Below are 21,850 nucleotides of genomic sequence, written 5' to 3'. Positions count from 1 at the left end.
ACTCAAAGATTGATTTAGTTAGAATTTTGTAAGAGAAAATGAGGGAAGATACAAAATGTCATAAACATTAAAAAGCATAAGATCGATCCGTATTCTGGTTTCACCTTTGACCATGCTTCAAGGTGAGATAATACATAATGTCATAACCATGCTTATTCTTAATACTAGTTTATTCTTTCGTCTTTTATGTTACGATTCAGTTAGTAAAAAGGTTCATTGTCATCCTTTTGTTATGAAGTTCTTATCTTAGTGAATAGCTTTTCATGAAAAATTGGTATCAACTTCTTACCTGCTCAATTGATTATATGGCTTCCTCGGTCCAGTTTGGTTGAAGGGATTTGTTTGTTTTGCAGAACTGGGTTCAATAAATCTGGTTACAGCTTCGAAAAGGTCATTGGCATGTAGTTCAGCAACAAAGGTAGTGGTACTGGTGGGTTCAATGGCTTTTCTTTAGAATTCCTTAATGTTACAATATTATTGGTCACGAGGCCTTTCTCGTTTTTCATGCGTACATGCTCATTTATCTTGAAAACCTTTGTTGTTGTTGTTCAAACTTGGTTGAAGCTGTTGAAGACCTCGGTCAGTCTTCACTTAAACATATTTTGGACAACTTTGTGTGGATAATTGCAATTGTCTCTCTTCCTGGACGAATTTTAGCTGCTTTACGAAGGGGAAGGCAGGTTAGCCCTCTCGCTCCATTGTTTCTTGATTGTCATCTGTGCTTGTTCAACAATGATATATTTTGTTTGTGTTTCTTTTCTCTGTTTTTTTTTATCATAGGTTTGTCTTTGTGGAAAATATGTATAAAGCAAAATATTCTTCAAATTACGGTAGTAGATTTTTTATAGACAACATCTCCATGACTTTCATTTGCTTGCAAGTAGGAGTTAACTGAGTACTCAAACTACTTTTAACTAGTATGTTAGCCATAAATGGGTATGATATTAAAGTGAAAAGTTTGGAACGATCAAATAATTACGGTGTTTCTAGTAAAGATTAGAGAATCCTTAATATTCTAAAGCATAAAATATTACGTTAGTAAGTTGTTTAAGACTTCGAAAGGCAGAATCGTACCATTGAGTTCTTTGCAGCCTGAGTTATTGAACAATAGTTTGAACTATTTTACTTATTACCATCAGTTGGACAAGTGTAGTTCAACATTTTGTTTGTTCGTTTTCATTCATCAGTCTCAAGTGACTATAGTTGAAAGTTCATATGATTGACAATTGAATTTTCTCTGGTTACATGGGTTGGTGGCTTCTGGGAACTTTACTAGTTTCAGTCAATAAGTGATTGTAGTATTGGAGTATCACATAGGCTACTTGGACAGATTATACAAAATTTGTTTTTCCCTTTTTATACTTGATAATGGTTGATTTCATGCAGTTGCAACAATTTTTTCAATTTCTGGAAATCGAGTTTGATAATGTTTTGCTGGAAAGAAAGGAGCTCCAAAAACAATTCCAGGCTGCTTTGAAGGAGCATAAGATGATGGAATTGATGTTGGACGAACTTGAAATGATACATGAAAAGGCAACCAACAAGATTGCACTCTTAGAAAGTGAGGTAATGGCCTATCTATCTCCTGTACTAAATGTTATAAATTACATTATGGATGGGTGGAACTGAGAGCAAGTATCATAGTTTTCGATAAGAAGAGGAAGGAGAAATTTATGCAATTGTTATAGGAGAGATTGAACTTTGACATAAAATTTGGTTTACTTTTTATGAGTTGAAAGTTTGCATGTTGGTTAAGAACCGAGTGATGAACTCCATACAGTGCATTAACAAATAAAATCTCTCTCTTTCTCTCTCTTTAAATAGGTATGTATATATAGACACACAATCTGCAGTCGTATGTGAATCTATCTTTTTAGACGTTAGAATGTTCAGCAACACTGTTTGCAGTTCTGTTGACCCATCATCCATGTGTAACCTCTCTTAGAATGATATTAACACATAATAGTGTTGACGAGTTCTATAAAACATTAGATATAAATTGATTCCGAGAAATGAATCCTTTTTTCCACTTAGGTTGAGAAACTGGCTTAAAAATACCAGAAAAGCTTCGCTTGTGTTGAATTGAACCATTATATGCACATTTGTAGGAAGGTAAGCATTCAATTAGTTATTGTAGAGGTTGAAAAGGGCTCTTTCGCAGCTCTTGTAGTGTTAGAAGATGCTTAAATTTTTATCTCTACGAATAATTTTTTCATTTTAGCTTTGATCTTATATTTGAATTTGATTTTCTTTTTCGTAATTTCAAGATTGTTCTTTGAGGACAGACCAAGAGCATAATGCTGTTGAGTGAAGGAATAGCGTGATAAGAGGTAAGTGTTTTCCTTTAACTGAAAATAAAGGAGTTTTTTGTTGTTCTTTTTTTTAAGTTATGTAAGATGATAGTATTCTAAAGCTTAACTATTTCTCACTGCATTAAATCATAAATTGACTTTAATGCTAGACTTCATTGCATATTAGATAGAATTTAACTAGGTGATGGTTGAAAATAGCACCAAAAGTTCTTCATCTTTCACAGATAATACAATTTTTTTTACTAGACTATCTTCGAATTGGATATATCAAGAACAAAACAAATAAAACTTTTAAAAGTGACATGTTTGAACGATCAATTTTGTTCTTGGAGTAAGGACAATGCCCAAATAAGGACAAAGATAAGACTTATGGAATAAAAGTTTTGATGATTTTCCAGGTGAGGTTTGAAAGTATTTGAGAAACCTTTGGTCATTGATCCGGGTAAAATTAGGGAAAATACAGTTGCATGATCGATCTTTAACAATGCAAACTGCTTTCTTTCAAGTTTTGTAGAACTTTTTTTGTTTTAAATTTTTAGTTTAACCTCTTTAGAACTTTGATAGAAGTTCTTGTTTTCTTTCCGTAGGAATAAAGGGAAATGAAGTATAACCAAACTTGGAACCTTTGCAAGCAAGGGGAGGTTTTCTGTTCCCTTTCTTTTATTTTTCCATCCTTAGAATCTTGCTTAACATGCTTTGAGGACAACTTTAAGTGGGGGTGGGGTTGTAGCTTTGCATGTTCCATGTTCTTTGGGAAATTTTCATTTTGCCAAAAATGCCTAAATTTTAAAAATTTTCAAATTCTCTATTCTTAGAATAAATATCATGCCTACTTTGCTTTTTAGCTTAGAAAACACGTTTGCCTAACCCTTAAGCATGGAGCTTGGATTTGTGATTGTTTTATTATTTAAATATCTTAAATATGTTGAAAATGCGTACTTTAATAGCTTAGAAATGAGTAAAATGTATGCAATCTATTATATGAATATTGTGAACACTGTACATACTTAATAATATGTGCTGCTGAAAACATGACCTAACTAAAACCAGACTTGCCTAGCCCTTAGAGCACAGCCAGTTAGGTCAAGTAGAATGCGTTGAGTTCCCTCAGTATCAGAACTTGTGTGGGGAACTCTTCACTCTTGGCCTAACCAAAACCAGACCTGCCTTGTCCTTAGAGTTCAGCCGGTTAGGTCAAGTAGAATGCGTTGGGCTCCCTCAGTATCAGAACTTGTGTGGGGAACTCTTTGCTTTTGGCCTAACCAAAACCAGACCTACCTAGCCCTTAGAGTCCAGCCGGTTAGGTCGAGTAAAATGCGTTGGGCTCCCTCAGTATCAGAACTTGTGTGGGGAACTCTTTGCTTTTGGCCTAACCAAAACCAGACCTGCCTAGCCCTTAGAGTCCAGCCGGTTAGGTCGAGTAAAATGCGTTGGGCTCCCTCAGTATCAGAACTTGTGTGGGGAACACTTCGCTTTTGGCCTAACCAAAACCAGACCTGCCTAGCCATTAGAGTCCAGCCGGTTAGGTCGAGTAAAATGCGTTGGGCTCCCTCAGTATCAGAACTTGTGTGGGGAACACTTCGCTTTTGGCCTAACCAAAACCAGATCTGCCTAGCCCTTAGAGTCCAGCCGGTTAGGTCGAGTAAAATGCGTTGGGCTCCCTCAGTATCAGAACTTGTGTGGGGAACACTTCGCTTTTGGCCTAACCAAAACCAGACCTGCCTAGCCCTTAGAGTCCAGCCGGTTAGGTCGAGTAAAATGCGTTGGGCTCCCTCAGTATCAGAACTTGTGTGGGGAACTCTTTGCTTTTGGCCTAACCAAAACCAGACCTGCCTAGCCCTTAGAGTCCAGCCGGTTAGGTCGAGTAAAATGCGTTGGGCTCCCTCAGTATCAGAACTTGTGTGGGGAACACTTCGCTTTTGGCCTAACCAAAACCAGACCTGCCTAGCCCTTAGAGTCCAGCCGGTTAGGTCGAGTAAAATGCGTTGGGCTCCCTCAGTATCAGAACTTGTGTGGGGAACTCTTTGCTTTTGGCCTAACCAAAACCAGACCTGCCTAGCCCTTAGAGTCCAGCCGGTTAGGTCGAGTAGAATGCGTTGGGCTCCCTCAGTATCAGAACTTGTGTGGGGAACTCTTCGCTTTTGGCCTAACCAAAACCAGACCTGCCTAGCCCTTAAAGTCCAGCCGGTTAGGTCGAGTAAAATGCGTTGGGCTCCCTCAGTATCAGAACTTGTGTGGGGAACTCTTTGCTTTTGGCCTAACCAAAACCAGACCTGCCTAGCCCTTAGAGTCCAGCCGGTTAGGTCGAGTAAAATGCGTTGGGCTCCCTCAGTATCAGAACTTGTGTGGGGAACTCTTTGCTTTTGGCCTAACCAAAACCAAACCTGCCTAGCCCTTAGAGTCCAGCCGGTTAGGTCGAGTAAAATGCGTTGGGCTCCCTCAGTATCAGAACTTGTGTGGGGAACACTTCGCTTTTGGCCTAACCAAAACCAGACCTGCCTAGCCCTTAGAGTCCAGCTGGTTAGGTCAAGTAGAATGCGTTCAATTCTTGTGGAATGTTCTTAAAAAAAATTAAATATGTTGAAAATGCGTACTTTAATAGCTTAGAAATGAGTAAAATGTATGCAATCTATTATATGAATATTGTGAACACTGTACATACTTAATAATATGTGCTGCTGAAAACATGACCTAACTAAAACCAGACTTGCCTAGCCCTTAGAGTACAGCCAGTTAGGTCAAGTAGAATGCGTTGAGTTCCCTCAGTATCAGAACTTGTGTGGGGAACTCTTCACTCTTGGCCTAACCAAAACCAGACTTGCCTAGCCCTTAGAGTACAGCCAGTTAGGTCAAGTAGAATGCGTTGAGTTCCCTCAGTATCAGAACTTGTGTGGGGAACTCTTCACTCTTGGCCTAACCAAAACCAGACCTGCCTTGCCCTTAGAGTTCAGCCGGTTAGGTCAAGTAGAATGCGTTGGGCTCCCTCAGTATCAGAACTTGTGTGGGGAACTCTTTGCTTTTGGCCTAACCAAAACCAGACCTGCCTAGCCCTTAGAGTCCAGCCGGTTAGGTCGAGTAAAATGCGTTGGGCTCCCTCAGTATCAGAACTTGTGTGGGGAACTCTTTGCTTTTGGCCTAACCAAAACCAGACCTGCCTAGCCCTTAGAGTCCAGCCGGTTAGGTCGAGTAAAATGCGTTGGGCTCCCTCAGTATCAGAACTTGTGTGGGGAACACTTCGCTTTTGGCCTAACCAAAACCAGACCTGCCTAGGCCTTAGAGTCCAGCCGGTTAGGTCGAGTAAAATGCGTTGGGCTCCCTCAGTATCAGAACTTGTGTGGGGAACACTTCGCTTTTGGCCTAACCAAAACCAGATCTGCCTAGCCCTTAGAGTCCAGCCGGTTAGGTCGAGTCAAATGCGTTGGGCTCCCTCAGTATCAGAACTTGTGTGGGGAACTCTTTGCTTTTGGCTTAACCAAAACCAGACCTGCCTAGCCCTTAGAGTCCAGCCGGTTAGGTCGAGTAAAATGCGTTGGGCTCCCTCAGTATCAGAACTTGTGTGGGGAACACTTCGCTTTTGGCCTAACCAAAACCAGACCTGCCTAGCCCTTAGAGTCCAGCCGGTTAGGTCGAGTAAAATGCCTTGGGCTCCCTCAGTATCAGAACTTGTGTGGGGAATTCTTTGCTTTTGGCCTAACCAAAACCAGACCTGCCTAGCCCTTAGAGTCCAGCCGGTTAGGTCGAGTAGAATGCGTTGGGCTCCCTCAGTATCAGAACTTGTGTGGGGAACTCTTTGCTTTTGGCCTAACAGAAACCAGACCTGCCTAGCCCTTAGAGTCCAGCCGGTTAGGTCGAGTATAATGCGTTGGGCTCCCTCAGTATCAGAACTTGTGTGGGGAGCTCTTTGCTTTTGGCCTAACCAAAACCAGACCTGCCTAGCCCTTAGAGTCCAGCCGGTTAGGTCGAGTAAAATGCGTTGGGCTCCCTCAGTATCAGAACTTGTGTGGGGAACTCTTTGCTTTTGGCCTAACCAAAACCAAACCTGCCTAGCCCTTAGAGTCCAGCCGGTTAGGTCGAGTAAAATGCGTTGGGCTCCCTCAGTATCAGAACTTGTGTGTGGAACACTTCGCTTTTGGCCTAACCAAAACCAGACCTGCCTAGCCCTTAGAGTCCAGCTGGTTAGGTCAAGTAGAATGCATGCAATTCTTGTGGAATGTTCTTAAAAAAAATTAAAGTTTGTTGAGTTTGAGATTGAATATGGAAATAACTGTCTTTTTTAACTTAAAATTTTGATGAAATTGCATTTCTTTTTTATTTGAGTCAGATTCTTCTTTTGTATCTTGGAATTTTTTTTAATTCATGTTTCTTTAATGTTGAATGGGTGTGAAACAATGTTAGGGTCTGAAATCTTGGTGGAATGTTGGGATGATGATTTAGGAATTAATTCCTCTTTCTTAGAAGGATCTGAATCTATATAAAGATCTTCTTCTCTGTTTCCTTTCGTTTGTGGTATCGTGTAGGTTCTTTAATTCTTATTGGAAATTTTTGGATACTCTGAGGTAATTCTTGCTTTTTTTAATAGGTTTTGTTCCTTGTTTTCATGCCATTGTTGAGTATTTCTTGGTTGATTATCAACCATTCTTCCTGTTGGATCTAAAACCCAAATGTCCATACCCAAAGTGAAATTTTTTTGTATAAGAGATACTTCGACGATAATTTTCCATTTACCATACAAGTGCTCTATCTTGAAATGCATTGGACTCAACTTAGTTACTCTCCACCTTACAGTCATGCAAATCTCAAATCTCTCAAAGTTTTTCCTCTTTCGTTTCAGTTGTACATAAAAGAAGGGATAGAAGATTTCTGAAGACAGAGCAATTAATTAGTAGAAGAAAATGAAGAGAAAGGTTAGTGAAGGAAGAAAGAACACAAAGGTTAACTGGTTCTCCTAGGTTTATTTTCTTTATTGTTTTTCAATCTATGTGAAGAATTTTACCAAATGAACTCTCTCTCAACTTCATTTATGACTTCTTTTGCATGTAGAAATTTAAAGGATATGCTTCAACAATGAGCCTAATGGTTACATCAGAAAATAGGTATTTTGTTTTGATTTTTTTTTCTAACTAGCTTGGTTAGCATGGCGAAGCATTGCCAGAGGTATGGATCTTTACAACACAGGTTTCTGTTTTCTCAATTTCTTCTCTAATGAAGTGATGCCTAATATCTCTGTGTTTTATTATATTGTGAAACTGGTGATTCTTAGTTAGATATATTATGCTCTACTTATTACAATATATTTTGATTTTTGCTTGTTTGATTTTGAATCATTCAATAACTCTTTTGCTTTCAAAGTTTGAAATCTCCACATCACATTTGACTTATTTGTCAACTAAAGAGCTTGCATGAATATTGATTGAGATATTAAGAAGCTTTTATTTTTCTTTCGTGTTTCCAATTTTGCATTGATTGACAAATTTGCATGGAGGGCATTGTAAGCTCTATTTGAACAAAAATGTGATTAATCACTTCTGCTTGCTTGTTTTATGGAGTTTTCTTTCTTAGCTTGAACGTTGTTTCAAAATTTCAAGTTTTAAAACGTGACATAACAAAGGGAAACATTAACAAGTAAGAAAAAACAGTACGCACATACATATATATGTGAATATGTGAGTCTAAATTCATGTAATTTCACTGTCAAATTTTCAAGAATGAACTGACTCAATTGAATTCCAATTTTATTCATTCCAATTGCATGATTGAGTTTGATTTCTAAAAGATGTAGGCTAGAAAAGGAGGTGAGCTAATATGAAATGGAAGAACCATAACAAGAGGAGTACTGGATTTGTTGAGAAATGGGAGAGAGACTCCATGGCTCCCATTTGTGAAACTTTTGCAATCGATGTTAATGTCGATCTTGACAGGTAATGTTAATCTGTTTAAGTTGAGAGGTTTGGAATACTTCATGAAAGTAAGTTTGATATAGTTCCTAATTTAATTTTGGTTTAGTAGAGATACAAATATAAGATTCGATCTTGGTTCTTTTTGCATGCACTTGTGAAATGTTTTGGGAAAAAAATTTAAGTTTGCTGAATTTGAGATTGAGTATGCAAATAAATGTCTTTTTTACCTGAAATTTTTGATGAAATTGCATTTCTCTTTTGTTTGATTCAAATTATGCTTTTGAATCTTGGAAACTTTCTTGATTCATGTTTTTGTAATGTTGAATGGGTTTGAACAAAGTTGAGGTTGAAATCTTAGAGGAATGTTGGGATGAGGATTTAGGAATTAATTCCTCTTTCTTAAAAGAATCTGAATCTATACAAAGGTCTTCTTCTCTGTTTCTAATCATTTAAGGTAATCTTATAGGTTCTTTAATTCTCGGTGGAAATTCTAAGATACTCTAAGGTAATTCTTGCTTTCTTAATAGGTTTTGTTGTTTGTTTTCATGCCATTGTTGAAAATCTTGAGGTTGTTCTTGATTGTTCTCCGACTAGGTTTATCTTCTTTGTTGCTTTTCAATATGTGATGAACTTTACAAAATAAATCTCTCTACACCTCACTTTTGACTTCTTTTGTATGTAGAAATTTAAAGGATATGCTTAAAAAATGAGCCTTATGGTTACATCAGAAAATAGGTATTTTGCTTTTGTTTCTTTTCGTCCCCCACCTTTACAAGTAACATGGAAATTGCCACTTTGGTCTATTTGTCAAGTAGTTCAAATTCGATTACATAAAGGCATCATATGAATTTTGTTTTCTCTAACAAATTGGTCAGCATGTTGAAGCATTGCTCGAGGTATGGATCTGACAACTTCGATTTCTCTTATCTCAATTTCTTCTCTAATGAAGTGATACCTAATATCTATGTATTTTATTATGTTGTGAAACTAATGATTCTTAGTTAGATAGATTGTGCTCTAGTTATCATAACATAGGCTGCCCGTCTTGGACTTCCAATAACTCATCCTTATATCTCTGGAACCTGACTCTTCGCCTTTGGACCCTTGTCCTTGTACTGAGGCCAAGCATAGAATAATCGCTTTCCCTTTCTCTATTTCATTTCTTAGTTATTCATTCAATCTGCGAACTCTTAAGATAATTTGTCTAATACCCCTACCGCTCTGTGGGATATGTAATTCAAAGGAAAGAGAGTTTGAAGAGGCCGACGACCACGTAGTAGGGGTGTTGATTCTTAAAGAGAGGGATGAAAGGAAACCTTTCATGCCTTCGAATGAAGGAAGGCCGACCGATGAGGGCGGAAAGATCTAAACTCCTTTTCTTCGTGATCCGTCTACTGATTATTCCTCAAGACAGCTAACTCCTGTCTCGATCCTTAACTCGGGTCCTATTCTATCCACCTTGTGAACTCGGCGGCTTAGTCTGATGCTTTGTCCCACTCTCGCATTTTAATGAATGTTATTTCTTCTTTTTATCTCTCTCTTTCTTCCTTCTCTCCTGCTCTGGGAGAAGAGAAGCTTGGGGTAGAAGAGGGAGAGCATATGATCAACCTTTTCACTCAATTAGATTACGTCCTTATTATTACATCCTTCTCATGCTAATTTCTATCTATGATTCCGAGCTATTTCTTCCCTCTCTGCATCGATCTGTGGTAGTTTAATCTACAGGTCTGACCTTTCGTCCTCTTCCTGTTCTTGCTGAGCCTGACGCATCGAAATCCTACAGATTCCTGTCAATATAAAGAGTTCACCCTTGGTCCAACTTTCATTTGCAAGAAAGGATGTGTCGAGCAAGGTAGTCCAATAGTGAGAAAAGTCTACAAATACTAGCATAGTACTAAGGAATGAATACATCATGGCTGAATAGGTGGGTGCTCAGGCTATCAGGCTTAAGGCTATAGGGTTGGCAAGAAGGGGGAGCTTCTATTACTGAATTACTTTTGTGATTCCTTCCTCAGCAGCCAGCACTACTTCAGCTACAGCTAGAACTGCTGCAAGAAGAGCTACGTGGGCATCGAAAGAGATCGGCTGCTGTCTTCTACTTGAGCTACTAATCTCTGTCTCGCTCAAATCAATCCTTTTCCATCTGGTTGAGCATATTTCCTACCGAACTGAGAATGAATCTGACCTATTCTTCTCCACTCTCGTGGCTTCTCTTGATCCTTCTTCTCTAGACTCTGTATCGATCAGTATGATAACCTTTTTAGGCGAGTGTGCCCTTGTTGGGGATGAGGATGCCTCCGAATCCATTAATAGAAAGGGGACAGATCCTATTCAAGAATCCTACCTACTCTGCCTCTTTCTTCTTCTTCTTCCGATTCTGATTAATTCATCATCCATGAATAGGCAAAACCTCTATTTTCTTTATCTGCTTCCTTAAGTCGATCTTTCTCATAATGCTAGATAGAGTTCTCCTTCTCATTTTTGACTATCGGATACTTTTTATTTGAGAATGACCGCTCCGTAGGTGAAGAGGCCAGACTACTCTTCCTGCGACTGCAACCTCCACTTAGAGAGATTCCCCAGCCGCAACCTCCACTTAGAGAGACCGACTATCATCTATGAAAGTGGAAAATCATGATTCCGAAGGGGACCACATCTAATGCATGCCTATTTATAGGTGAGTATAGCAAGTTCCTAGGGAGTGAAATTCAAATCTAGACTAGACCTCCCATCAACAAAAAGACTACAACCTAAAAGTTTAGGGCTAGCCCTTGATCTTCCCTCTGACACCTGACTCCCCTCGTCCGCCATTGGAAAGACCAATTCTCGGCTGCTATGTATGCTAGAGATTGAATGCCCTTGCCTCCTCGCGACCCTTTGGGTCGACCAAGTGCCTTTCCTTTCTACTGCGCTTTGGGTACAGATTATCAGATTGATTCTTTCGTAGAGCTATTTCATCCATTCCTTCTCATGCATACATTCTATGCATAATAGCTTTGAGAAAAGCAACTTTCTCATCTGCTGAAACCCTAACATCAATTTCTGAGGGCAACTAAACTGAAACTTCAGAGTTTCTACACTCACTTTTGCCTGGGAAAAGAAGAAAAATCAGGCGCATGGTACGTAGCCGACTCTCACTCCTGTACGGGCTTCTGCTTCTCAAATTCTTTGAGCCTTTGTTCATTGATGCATTCTTCTTTATTAAGAACACCTGGAACACAGTCAAACCGTGAATTTCGTGATTCAACCCTGAAGTCCATTGGTCAACAAAGCAGCCTCACAGCTATCCCTTGACTTCTTCCATTCGAGCTACGAGACCAGAGGTCTCTTGCCCCACTATGCGGTAAAAGAGCAAGGATATCGAACCATTCCTAGACTTAACCTATATAAAGACCCGCTGCACTAAAGACACCTAAAGCAGCTCAGCTCGATGAAGAAATCGACCTAGTGCCTCAGGCTGGGAAGGAGGAGAGAAATTTGAACTAGCTTTCCAGAGGAACTAAAAGAGGAAGAACTCTGAAAGGTGCAAAGGACCAAGTCGAATTTATCGCCTTAATGAACAAGAGGTCGACCTAGACCGCAGAGTGGGATCTTGTTTTTGAAGTTAATAAGGCTCTACCTTTTATACGAGAATACTTGGTGCAATAAGCCGATGCTTCAGACGCTGCTCTTGTTCGATCAATGGAAAGATGCCTTTCCTTTTTTCTACTAGGATTCCCAACTCGTTTTTCTAAGTAAAAAGACCTTTATTTGACACCTCGTACCCCCTTTGTCTTTCATCTTTTGTTAACAATTAATGAACAAAGGTGCGAAACTCTATGAAGGGTAGCAAGGGGCCGTGGATAAAGATGTGCTTCCAAAAGCTATTGCGGAAATGAGATACTATAAATAGTCTATAGTATATAAATAAAGGTTGGGCGCCTTATTCAGAGATATTATGGATGCGACTCGCTTTGTAATTAATACAAACGATGTAATCCTGAATCGTTCATGTAGAGACATGAAAGTGAGAGCATCCTATGTAAGGGGTTTACATAAGACAGAACCATGAAATAGTCACTTTTGCGATATAACGTCGTTTACTGTTCAAAACTGACTATATCGATTATTAATGACCTAGGTAACTTAATCTTAATCCTAAGCTAACTGTGAACTCTTGTTCTCACGAGATTATCTTTAGATATGCATAGGTGAGGGCAACTCATTAGCGTTGGCCTAATAAGTCTCCCATTTCAGGGGTAAGATTGGGTGGATAGATGAGAACATAAGGTGCAAGACGAAATTCACTCTTACTCGCTTTAGGGTTAGTAGATAGGTTCTTCTCTTAAGAACTGAATCCAAGTCTTGAACAAAGGGGCCCCACTCTCTCATTGGTCCGAGAGAGATTCGATTTACAGGTTGGACCTTAAACCAATTGTTCAATAGTGGATCAATGAGACTTAAGGAACAAGATGTAGTCTCGGGGGTAAAACAGTATTTTGACCCAACCGAGGTTATGAACAACCTATGAAGGATTAACTTATTGATCATGGTTATATCAAATGGACACAAATATATCTATAGTGAGGGAAGTGCAACTACGGGACTTGGAATGATCCGTTAGTTAACGAATGTTGATTATCTCAGTATAAAAGAGTTTAGCCTGTTAATCTCGGATCGTTGGAGCCCATGATCTATAGGTCCATTAGATTCCTCTGCTAGCTCATATGGAATAAACTTAGAACAATATGATGGAATGAGTCGAATTGTTTGAGGAGAGGAGAGAGAAACCGACAATTATATGTGATATAGCCGTTGGTTTTAGATTACTAATAGAGCTTCATGCTTAAATTAGATTTAAATATTAAAGATATGAATGTGAATTTATATCTGGAAGCTCGAAAAAGATGGAAATAGTCAAAGTTGTAAAAAGTCAAAATGTTGACTTTTGACTTTGAAAAATCAAACTTTGATCGGCAATATATTCAAATCTGATTTGAATCTTGAGAAAATAAATGTGGATTCATGCTTGGAAGGTCAAAATTAGTCAAAACGGATAAAATTGTAAAAAGTCAAAATGTTGACTTTTTGGTTTGAAAAGTCAAAGTTTGACTTTGACCAAATGACAATTTTATCCTTTGACTAAAGTTAGTGGGAAAATCCAACATTTTGTTGGATAAACCCACTAACTATAGTAGGCTAGGTGTTAACAAACTATCATGAGATTAAGCCCACTAATGATTAGTGGGTTATGTGTTGTTGGTCTGTTTGAATGCACATGCAACTTTGCATTAAAAGCCTCTATAAATTGGGCTCTTTTGGCCTCAAGGAAAAAGGTTGGCTTATTTTCTAAAGAACAAAATTGGGCTATTTTTTCCTAAAAAAAAATCAAACCCAACCCATTTCCATATTTTTCCATTTTTTTCTCTCTCCCGATTTCCTTCATTCAACGAGTCCTACAACCTGGTTTTGAGTCTAGAGGATAGTAGGTCAACCCTAGTGATGGTTCAAGCATCAATAAGTACTTCGAACATAAGTTTTTCCTAAAAACCCTAATTTTAATTTTTTTTTCAATTTAGGGTTTTTTGTTAATTAATTGCAATTAGAGTAATTATCCGATCTGTTTCCGCTGAATTGTATGCTTTTCTATCATCTCGAACCCTTTCCTGCTCGGTAAGAAGATAAGAAGACAGGAAAGAGAGAATTAGGAGATCATTAAAGAGATCATGAAACTGAATTAGTTATGAACACCGCTCCGTGGGTTCAGATGAATGAGAGCTTTTGAGAGAAACTGAAAGAACTCTGTTTCGTTCTTCTTCTCGTTCATAAACCTTGCACAAGATCTCCTCAATTTCATCTCCCCTCTCTCTCTCCCGTAGGTTGAGTATCATCTCACCTCTTTCTCTTTCTTTGAAACTTAAATCAACTCTCATTTTCTCTTTGTCTTTCTTCTTTTTTCTCTCCAACACAGTCAAGCCCTTTGACTCCTGATCATGAAATTAAGATTGATTCCGACCCTCTCCTTTGGACGTAGGAGTCTTTGCACTCATGTAAAATGACTACAAAATCAACCTCTATCCAGCTTTATATAAAGGCTCAAAGAATTTGAGAAAGCCTTAAAGGAATCAGACTCATTGTTAATACCAGGGGCAAGGAATAAGACGAGAAAAGAGGTTAAGATGAGAGAGGAGAATATTGAGAACCTTCTATTTGTCAGAAAGCTTAATATGGAATCCTTAAATTCAGTCTTTCATGGCCTATCGTATCGGCCTTTCCGACAGTATAATAAATGAAATAATGAATTTCTTTCCATCTTATCCGTTCAGGAATCGCCTACCCCTTTCATCCTATCTTTGGGGTCTCTCTCGCTCCGTGGGGTCTAAGTGAGGGCTGAAGGAGTGAATCTGATTTTTGGGTCTATGCCTATTGTCGATCATGTGGTCAGTTTCCCTGTGGAAAGCAAAAGGAGGAAGTACTCCTTTAGCCTCCGATTCCATCCTTTCCCTCACAAGTAGGTCGAGCAAGCACTCCTTAGTAAGATCAAGCAGAAGCGAGAGTTGGAGGCATAAGAGAAAGAGAAAGCCATTAGTATTCTCTCTTCCGGAAGTCTCAGTCAGAGTTCAGAAAGGGAAGGTCTTCTTTCTTCCATTCTTCTTGGTGCTTTCTTTTGGTCTTGAATATCAGAAAAATGCATTGATTTAGATCTCAATCGATTTCCTTTTTAGCCTTTAGTGAGCATTCCACTACATAAGTAAGAAGAAGATAAAGTCCGATCCCACTTTCAGGCTTGAGGCTAGTTCACTCAGGTAGTTGAATTAGGATAGATGGACCTCCTTCCCTTTACAACCGCTACGATGGTCACTTGTCGGCTAATAGCCTCACTTCCATTTCTCTGACCTGGGAAATACGTGTCAATCATGACAATCCCAATAAAAAGAGAAAGAAGCCAAGCGAGAGGTCGACGAACTCAAATCGTGATATGAAAGCAAGAGAGAAAGAACCGGATTCAAAACCTAGGGTAAGGCTGGAAGGAAAAAAAAGAGAAAATGAGACTCATCAGAATTTAGGGCAAGGAAGACTCCTACTATGGGGTCTTAAAAAAGAGGCTAGAATCCAAGTACCAAAACAGAAATAGGCCAATTGGCCTTACGGGAACGAACCTACTCAAATTGGAGGCATTTTGATGATTTGGATCACTATTCAAAACATTCGAATGGAATTTATGTGTTAAGCAAAAAAAGATGAAAATGAAAGAGAGAAAGAAAGTTGCGTTTGACCGCGTAGAAGGAGTACGGTCTGGAGGACTTTTCCACCCGTCCGAAGGACTTATTTATCCACTAAAATGCCGTAGGTTGTGTCGCAGGTTTGAGATAGTAATGCAAATCATCAAAACCAACGGACTCGTTTATCCATATAATTGCATTTTGACCATTTTAGCGATTTATGATCCTATTCTTATTATATCCAAATATAGTAAAAAACCACCCATTTGACTTTCAAAGTTGCTGCCAGCTATAGCCAAAAGTGACTAAATGTGGGATTTCCCTCCCTAAAAAAAGTCAAATCAATGTTCGAGTAAATGAACAAGGGTTCAATTCCTCTTTATTCAGTTCCATAAGACATTATTTGAAAATTCTTTGCTCCTAGCGTCAGAAGAGATTTTCCCTATTTATCAAGCTTTATCATGACTTTTTCTCAATCTTCTTTGAAGAAGGATGAAAGAAAAGAGAAAGAAATCTCGTTCTAAATGAAATAGAAGAAGTCAATTAGGAGGTAGTTCTAGCTTTTTCTTTCTTCTTCTTCTCTTTCTCTTTCTCTGAATTCATGTGTTAAGCAAATTCCCTGAGATCCTTTTTTCCTTTCATTCATTGCCTTTTCTCGGTTTTTTCCTTGCAAAATGTGAGTTTTTAGACGAAGGTGAATATGGATTTCTGAGTCCTCGGACCTATAAAAGACCTTGTTTTTACTGATTTTGAATGATTTCTTGTTGCCTACCATACCCAAAACCTAGCAAATTGAGAATTTTAGCTAAGGATTACAACGTCGTTGATTACAAAAAGTCATAGGTTTCATTCTCAATTCATGAATGAAAAGAATGGTCAATGAACAAGGAAATTCATTCCTAGATTTCTAAGTCCGACTATCCACTGAATGAAGAAAAACAAGAGAAAGCCTATTAAAAGGACCATAGGCAAGGAAGAAAGCCTATCCTAATATTCATATTCCAGAATCCTTAGTTGCACTTCTGTTAAGGTAAGGAGCTTCTCTTTGTTCATTGATTCAGTCTCGCTATTTCATAACATCTGGACCCGAGCAAAAAATTTGCGAAAACGACTTTACGCTTTTCTTTTGATTAAGATGAGTGAAGAACCATTCAACTGCTCCAAGGTACTCCGCCCACCGACGACAGAGAGGGAAGGCCTACGTGAATGATGAAACTCTTAATCACGATACTCATTGGTGGAGCTGGAGAGGAGAGGGAAATCCACCGACTTCTACTATCTATTATGAATTCGACTTCTTATCTCTCATGATTCATGCTTGGGAATGAGTGAATGTGCTCATTCCTTTTCTCCTTAATGAGTTAATGCTTTCTTTCTATTAATTGATTCCATTCATGAAAAATGAACAAAGGAAGGACTTTCTATGGGACTGCTGTCTTAGATCTCGCGCAAGAAAAGATCGTTTTGGTAGAGGTTCAGACATATCTGTATGAGTGGGAAGAGGGGTTGTCCACTACGAGGTACAAAAGAAATTTCTAGTTGACAATTACCTTTTATCATGAAGGCCACTGAGGCAACTAAACCTCTTCTCGTCGAGCTCCTTCGTAACCTCGCCTTCGTCTCTTAGTACAGCGAGGGAAATGTGAGTACTTAAAATCTGCCATCCTGGGCTGAGTAGAATTGGAACTTCACCTCAAATCCACTCCTGGAATCTCAATTCCCCACTCCATGCGGTATAAGGGAGATAGGGATTTGAACCGGATAGTAATCTTTGGAATACTCATCAATGGGATCGGCCATTTGCGTAGAGAAAGAGGAAGAAGACGGAGAAGTAGGAAAGATTCGTCTAAGATAAGTAGGAAAGATCAAGGGAGCGGGAGATGGTTTGTGAATATGGATGAATGAGTCCTTCGGTCTTAATACTTCTAACGGAGGGGTTGAGTCTGGGAAAAGAATAGTTTGAATGCTTTTCACCTTCCATTGATTCAAGGTAGGAAAGGAGCAAAGCAGACGAAAAGGAGGTTAGAAAAAGACTAATCAGTCTTAGAAGATAGGAATAAGTGAGTGCGCTACCTAACCCTGGAAGCTTTCCAAAATAGGTGGTCAGAAGGGAACCTTGTCTCGTGGAAGGGTATTTAGTAGCATTCTTTGTGGAAGTTAACCTCATCGGCTGCTCGCCCCAGAAAAGGTTTCCTCCCCAGTTGACAAGATTTCCCAGTCTAGAGGACTCAAGGATGGAATATGAAAGGATAGGTTGCCATTGGTCGAGTATAAAGATAGGAAAGGTCTTCTCATCACCCTATGAGAGAGTCAACTCCTTTAAAGCCTTGTTTATCGCTCAGATATGGTCGTCAAGGTCAAGGCTGATTTTAGAAAGGAGTCCTTCTACGAAGCCATCCCTATCTCTCTAATAGAGCGAGAAGGATTCCACCCTTCTCAAAACCCGATAAGTTGGTCGATTGATAGGTAAAGGAGCTCTCAATTGGTTATGAGCGGATGCCCAGTGGTCACCTCATGATGTATGCTACGACGTTTAGCTGTATCAAGAAGAACCCTCACCTTCTTGGCTCCGGCTGCGTTAATGTCAACTACTTTCTATTTTGGAGGAGCGGAAACTTGAGATTTCTCCTTACGAATAAAGTCTCATAAAAGCAATTCCATACCTCTACTGAGAAGAAGATCGGCGAAGGGAAAGAGCTTTCAACCTTCTTTCGTTATAGGAATCCCTCCCAGTTTCCTAGGTTTCTGCTCGCGGATAAACACGAGACCAAAGTCAATTGGAACCAGCAGCGTAGGTCCGTTCCCTCATCAGTCGGAGATGAGGCATAACTGAAAGAGTCCGTCTCCGAATCGGAATCAGAGGCAGGGGTAGAGGAAGCCGTTGGTTGAGGCACAGTTCTTTCTTCGGGTTACAACTTAAGGGATAATGTCCTAGTTTTTTCAGTAGCTGTGTCCGCTCTTGAATGAGTAAATGGTAATTATCACCTCCAGCAGGCCTCCTACAGAGTCTTCCTTCCTTTTTTTTGGGGTTCTAAAAGATAAGAATCAGTGAATATGGATAAATCAGTCCTTCGGATGCAACAACTATCTTCAAATTATATATTGAATTTCTCAAGATATCTCAATTTCTTTCTATCTTGTTTGTTGGGAATCTGAGAGTGAAATTTCTAGTTCATTCAAGATCTCTTCCTCATGGATCACTTTCCGAAAGAGCTAATTTAACAGATCAAGGTGTTTTTTCATTCTCAAGATCTTTCATTCTGGTTTTCATTGTCAGTTCATTCTCAGAATCCGTTCTTCTCACCCATCATGTTCTCGAAATCAGAGCGAACAAAGCGGGTCAACAAACGAAGTAGCTCAACAGCCAGAACAAGAGGGGGGAATAGGACAAAGCGATAAACGCAGCTCAAGAGTACGCTCGGTGCGCAGCAGCTCAAAGACCAGCTCCCAACCTTCACTCATTCTCCCTTTAGACACAGACGAAGCATAACAACTCGGGTCTTTCAATCGGGGAGAAGCATAACAAGCAAAAGTTGGGGAGGCAATCTCACTCTTTTTTGACTTATTCCACATCGGAGAAGTCTCAGTCTTTTTCTCATTCAAGGTTGGAGGTCTCACTGAAAAAAGGAAAGAAGTCAGATGACGAAGATGAGTTGCGGGATCCCTTGCCTGAGAAAGACTGGATTGAGGGTCGGTGCGAAGCTAGCGAAGGGGTCATCTTTCCGTCTAAGCTGAAATCAGTCAATACCATTTCTCAAGCATGAGAGGTTGAATCCATCTCTTATTCGATCGATCGGGTAGTGGTAACTGGCCGACTGCTAAGAAAAGGACCAGAATCAGATCGAAGAAGAAAAGAAAGGAATCAGAATGAAAGAACTCGACTGGATCGGGGGAGTACCTTCTTCTTTCAAAGCACTTTCCACCTCGGTAGTATGAAAGAAGTCAAAGACTGGATTGGCGGAATCAGATAGAGGTTAAAATCTTTCCCCTTCCGGAGTAGATATATTAATGTGTGTATTGGTCACAAACGGATCGACCAAGATAGATAGGACAGGTTTAAGGTTGGGATGAGAGTTGAGTCAACTTCTTGACTATAAACCCCATTTTCTCTTTCAAGAACCAAAGCCTAGTCACTCGACCAGGAGCGTACAACTCGAAAGAAAGACCAATCAGAACCAAAGATCCATACATGGTAAGGAAAAGGATTGTGGAGATCTTCTGAGTATTCCCAAATAGGCAGCGAGAATTAGGAGTGCTAGAAAGTAGCGAGAGAGTAGGAGCTACCCCGAGGAGAAAGGAGCGAAGGAGCCCCTGTTCATTGACTTCTTTCCCTCTCTTTTCTCAATCTCTATACTATAAATAGAAACCGAGATAGGTTCTTAGTCCTCCTTTCATAGTTAGTGAGACCTAAAAATAAAGGGTCAAAGCTCTCAATAAGAAAGGTGGAGGACCTCGTAGTTAAGAGTCCTAAAAGAAAGCTTCAGATGAGTCAGAAATCCATATTCACCTTCAAGGTGCGAAGCAGCTCGACTAAGAAGGAGTCAATGAACAAAGGCTTGAGAAGCGACTTCACAGAAGCAAAGAATTTACGAAAGGAGTCCAAGATTCAAGCTGAATCAATGAACAAGGGTTGAGGGTGCGAAGCAGCTCGTCTAAGAAGGAGAGGGGCAAAGAATTTGTGAAGAAATCTACCATATTAACATCTCCTTGGCACTGGACCAAATAGGGAATTCCTTCTTATTTTTGGGGCAGAATAAGATAGTTGAGCTTGAGGGGCGTGAAGTAGCTCAAAGATGAGAGGACAGTCTTAATCTGAGTTTACTCTTTAAGAAGAGGTCTAAATAGGGGAATCGGAAAAGCAACATTGTATGCAGTTCAACGGGCTTTAACCCTGGGAAATAGGAAGTGAGTATTTGAATCTCAAGGAGAGATTAAAACCCCAGTGTGGGTGTTCGAAGGAAGGAGGCCTCCGAGTCACAAGTTCTAAAAGAAGAAGAAATTAGTACTCTCATCTTCACGACGAAAGAGGCTCAAAGAATGATCGAAGAAGGAGCAGTTGTGGAGGAGTTGGGTCTTTCTGTTTGCAGTGAATTCGATGTGTCCGATCTTCTTTCTTGGATCGGGATCAATGATCAGTTTCAAAAGTGGCTGTGTAACTGGAAGCGATACTGGCTGAGTTTCATTCATCAGATTGAGTAGGGGCAGAAGCAAGTCTAGATTGACCTAGTTAAAATTTTTTTTATGCCTTTTAGTTGGCAGGAGAAGGATAGGGTTAGTCTTTCATCAGAGTCTGGTTGGGATCAGGTCGGAGCTCTATTCTTAATTTCAGAAGAAAGGAGTGGGAATAGGCTCAAAGAATTTGAGGAAGGAAAGCCTATCAAAAGGACCATAAATAAGTCCTTCGTACGGGCTTTTTCAAGAACAGCTATGGGTGCTGCGGATTCCCCAGTTGGTTCACCGCGCCCTTTCCCGTGGGCCTTGAGAGAAGCCTTGATTTCACTCCAATTACCTATCGTCCATCAACAACGGCTAAAAGAACTCATGTTGGAAGGGCACCTCGCCCTCACGGGTAACTCCTTCCTTCCTCCCCGTGGATTAGTTCGATCTGCAGGTTTTGGGAGTGATTCAAGTGCAAATCGTATCTAAACCACCAGTCAAATCAGATTTTGGGGAATGTTCATCCTCAGCATGAAATAAATGAATTCAGAAAGACACGCCTTGGGACGAAAGACGAAGAGCGAGGACGATGGAGTTTACTTACCAAAGAGTTCTTAGACCTGAACCTGAGACTTAGGAATTCATAGTTTCAGAGGAAGGAGAAGGAGTGAAAACGACTCAACTGTAAGGAGAGGGAGAGGAAAATAAGCAAATAAAGAAGTTATCAATTAGGTTATCTCATCACTTTTCTGATCTATCTTAAAGGAGTGAGGCAGGTAGAGGATAAGCTACTTCTCTTACCGGCTCAATGAACAAGGGCTACCTCTACCTCCGCCACCAGACCTCTTAACGAGTGAGTTTTTCGTTTCTCGGTAAAGACCGGATGGTGCGTCCTCAACTCATCTGGAGCTTTCTTTTTTTCATTCCTTACTAAAAAGGGGTAAGAGTCGATCCAGTGGGGTGCGGGCTTGTCCTATACTTTCATCTGTCCTCCAGACAATATTAGTGGAATGAACTTCGTTGCACTCCTTTTTTTTGAAGAATAAGGAAGGAGTTTCGCTTTCATTCAAATTCTTTGAACCTCTCCTTTTAGATGAATATGGATTAAATTAAGGGTCCGGACTAGCTTAGTGCCACTCAAAGCCGACTCATATCAAAATGTATGAATGATTCCACATTCACTTTTCTTGGACTGATTTATGGCGTAGAAGGCTTTTAGTGGTCTCATTGATAAGGACTGACTTCATGTGTTAAGCAAATTCTCAAAGATCCAACTTGTCCT

General features: G+C 39.8%; 1 protein-coding gene and 1 pseudogene across 2 annotated transcripts; both read left to right on the top strand.

Moving 5' to 3' along the window:
- LOC127150139 (pyruvate kinase 2, cytosolic-like) overlaps window positions 1-21,850 on the top strand; it is a 91,826-nt pseudogene that overhangs the window by 5,353 nt on the left and 64,623 nt on the right.
- LOC127150141 (uncharacterized) lies at window positions 464-7,317 on the top strand. 2 transcript variants are annotated; one of them, XM_051087001.1, is made up of 4 exons: window positions 464-680; window positions 1,387-1,566; window positions 2,286-2,330; window positions 7,144-7,317. In XM_051087001.1, exons 1-3 carry the CDS (start codon window positions 513-515, stop codon window positions 2,322-2,324), a joined length of 387 nt encoding a protein of 128 aa, XP_050942958.1. In that variant the 5' UTR covers window positions 464-512; the 3' UTR covers window positions 2,325-2,330; window positions 7,144-7,317. The 2 variants fall into 2 exon arrangements, with proteins under 2 accessions (XP_050942958.1, XP_050942960.1); XM_051087003.1 differs by lacking the exon at window positions 7,144-7,317 and having other exon boundaries at window positions 2,286-2,331.

This window comes from Cucumis melo, chromosome 1 (assembly GCF_025177605.1).
Source record: "Cucumis melo cultivar AY chromosome 1, USDA_Cmelo_AY_1.0, whole genome shotgun sequence".
Lineage (NCBI taxonomy): Eukaryota > Viridiplantae > Streptophyta > Magnoliopsida > Cucurbitales > Cucurbitaceae > Cucumis > Cucumis melo.
This window is presented reverse-complemented; position numbering and strand designations above follow the sequence as displayed.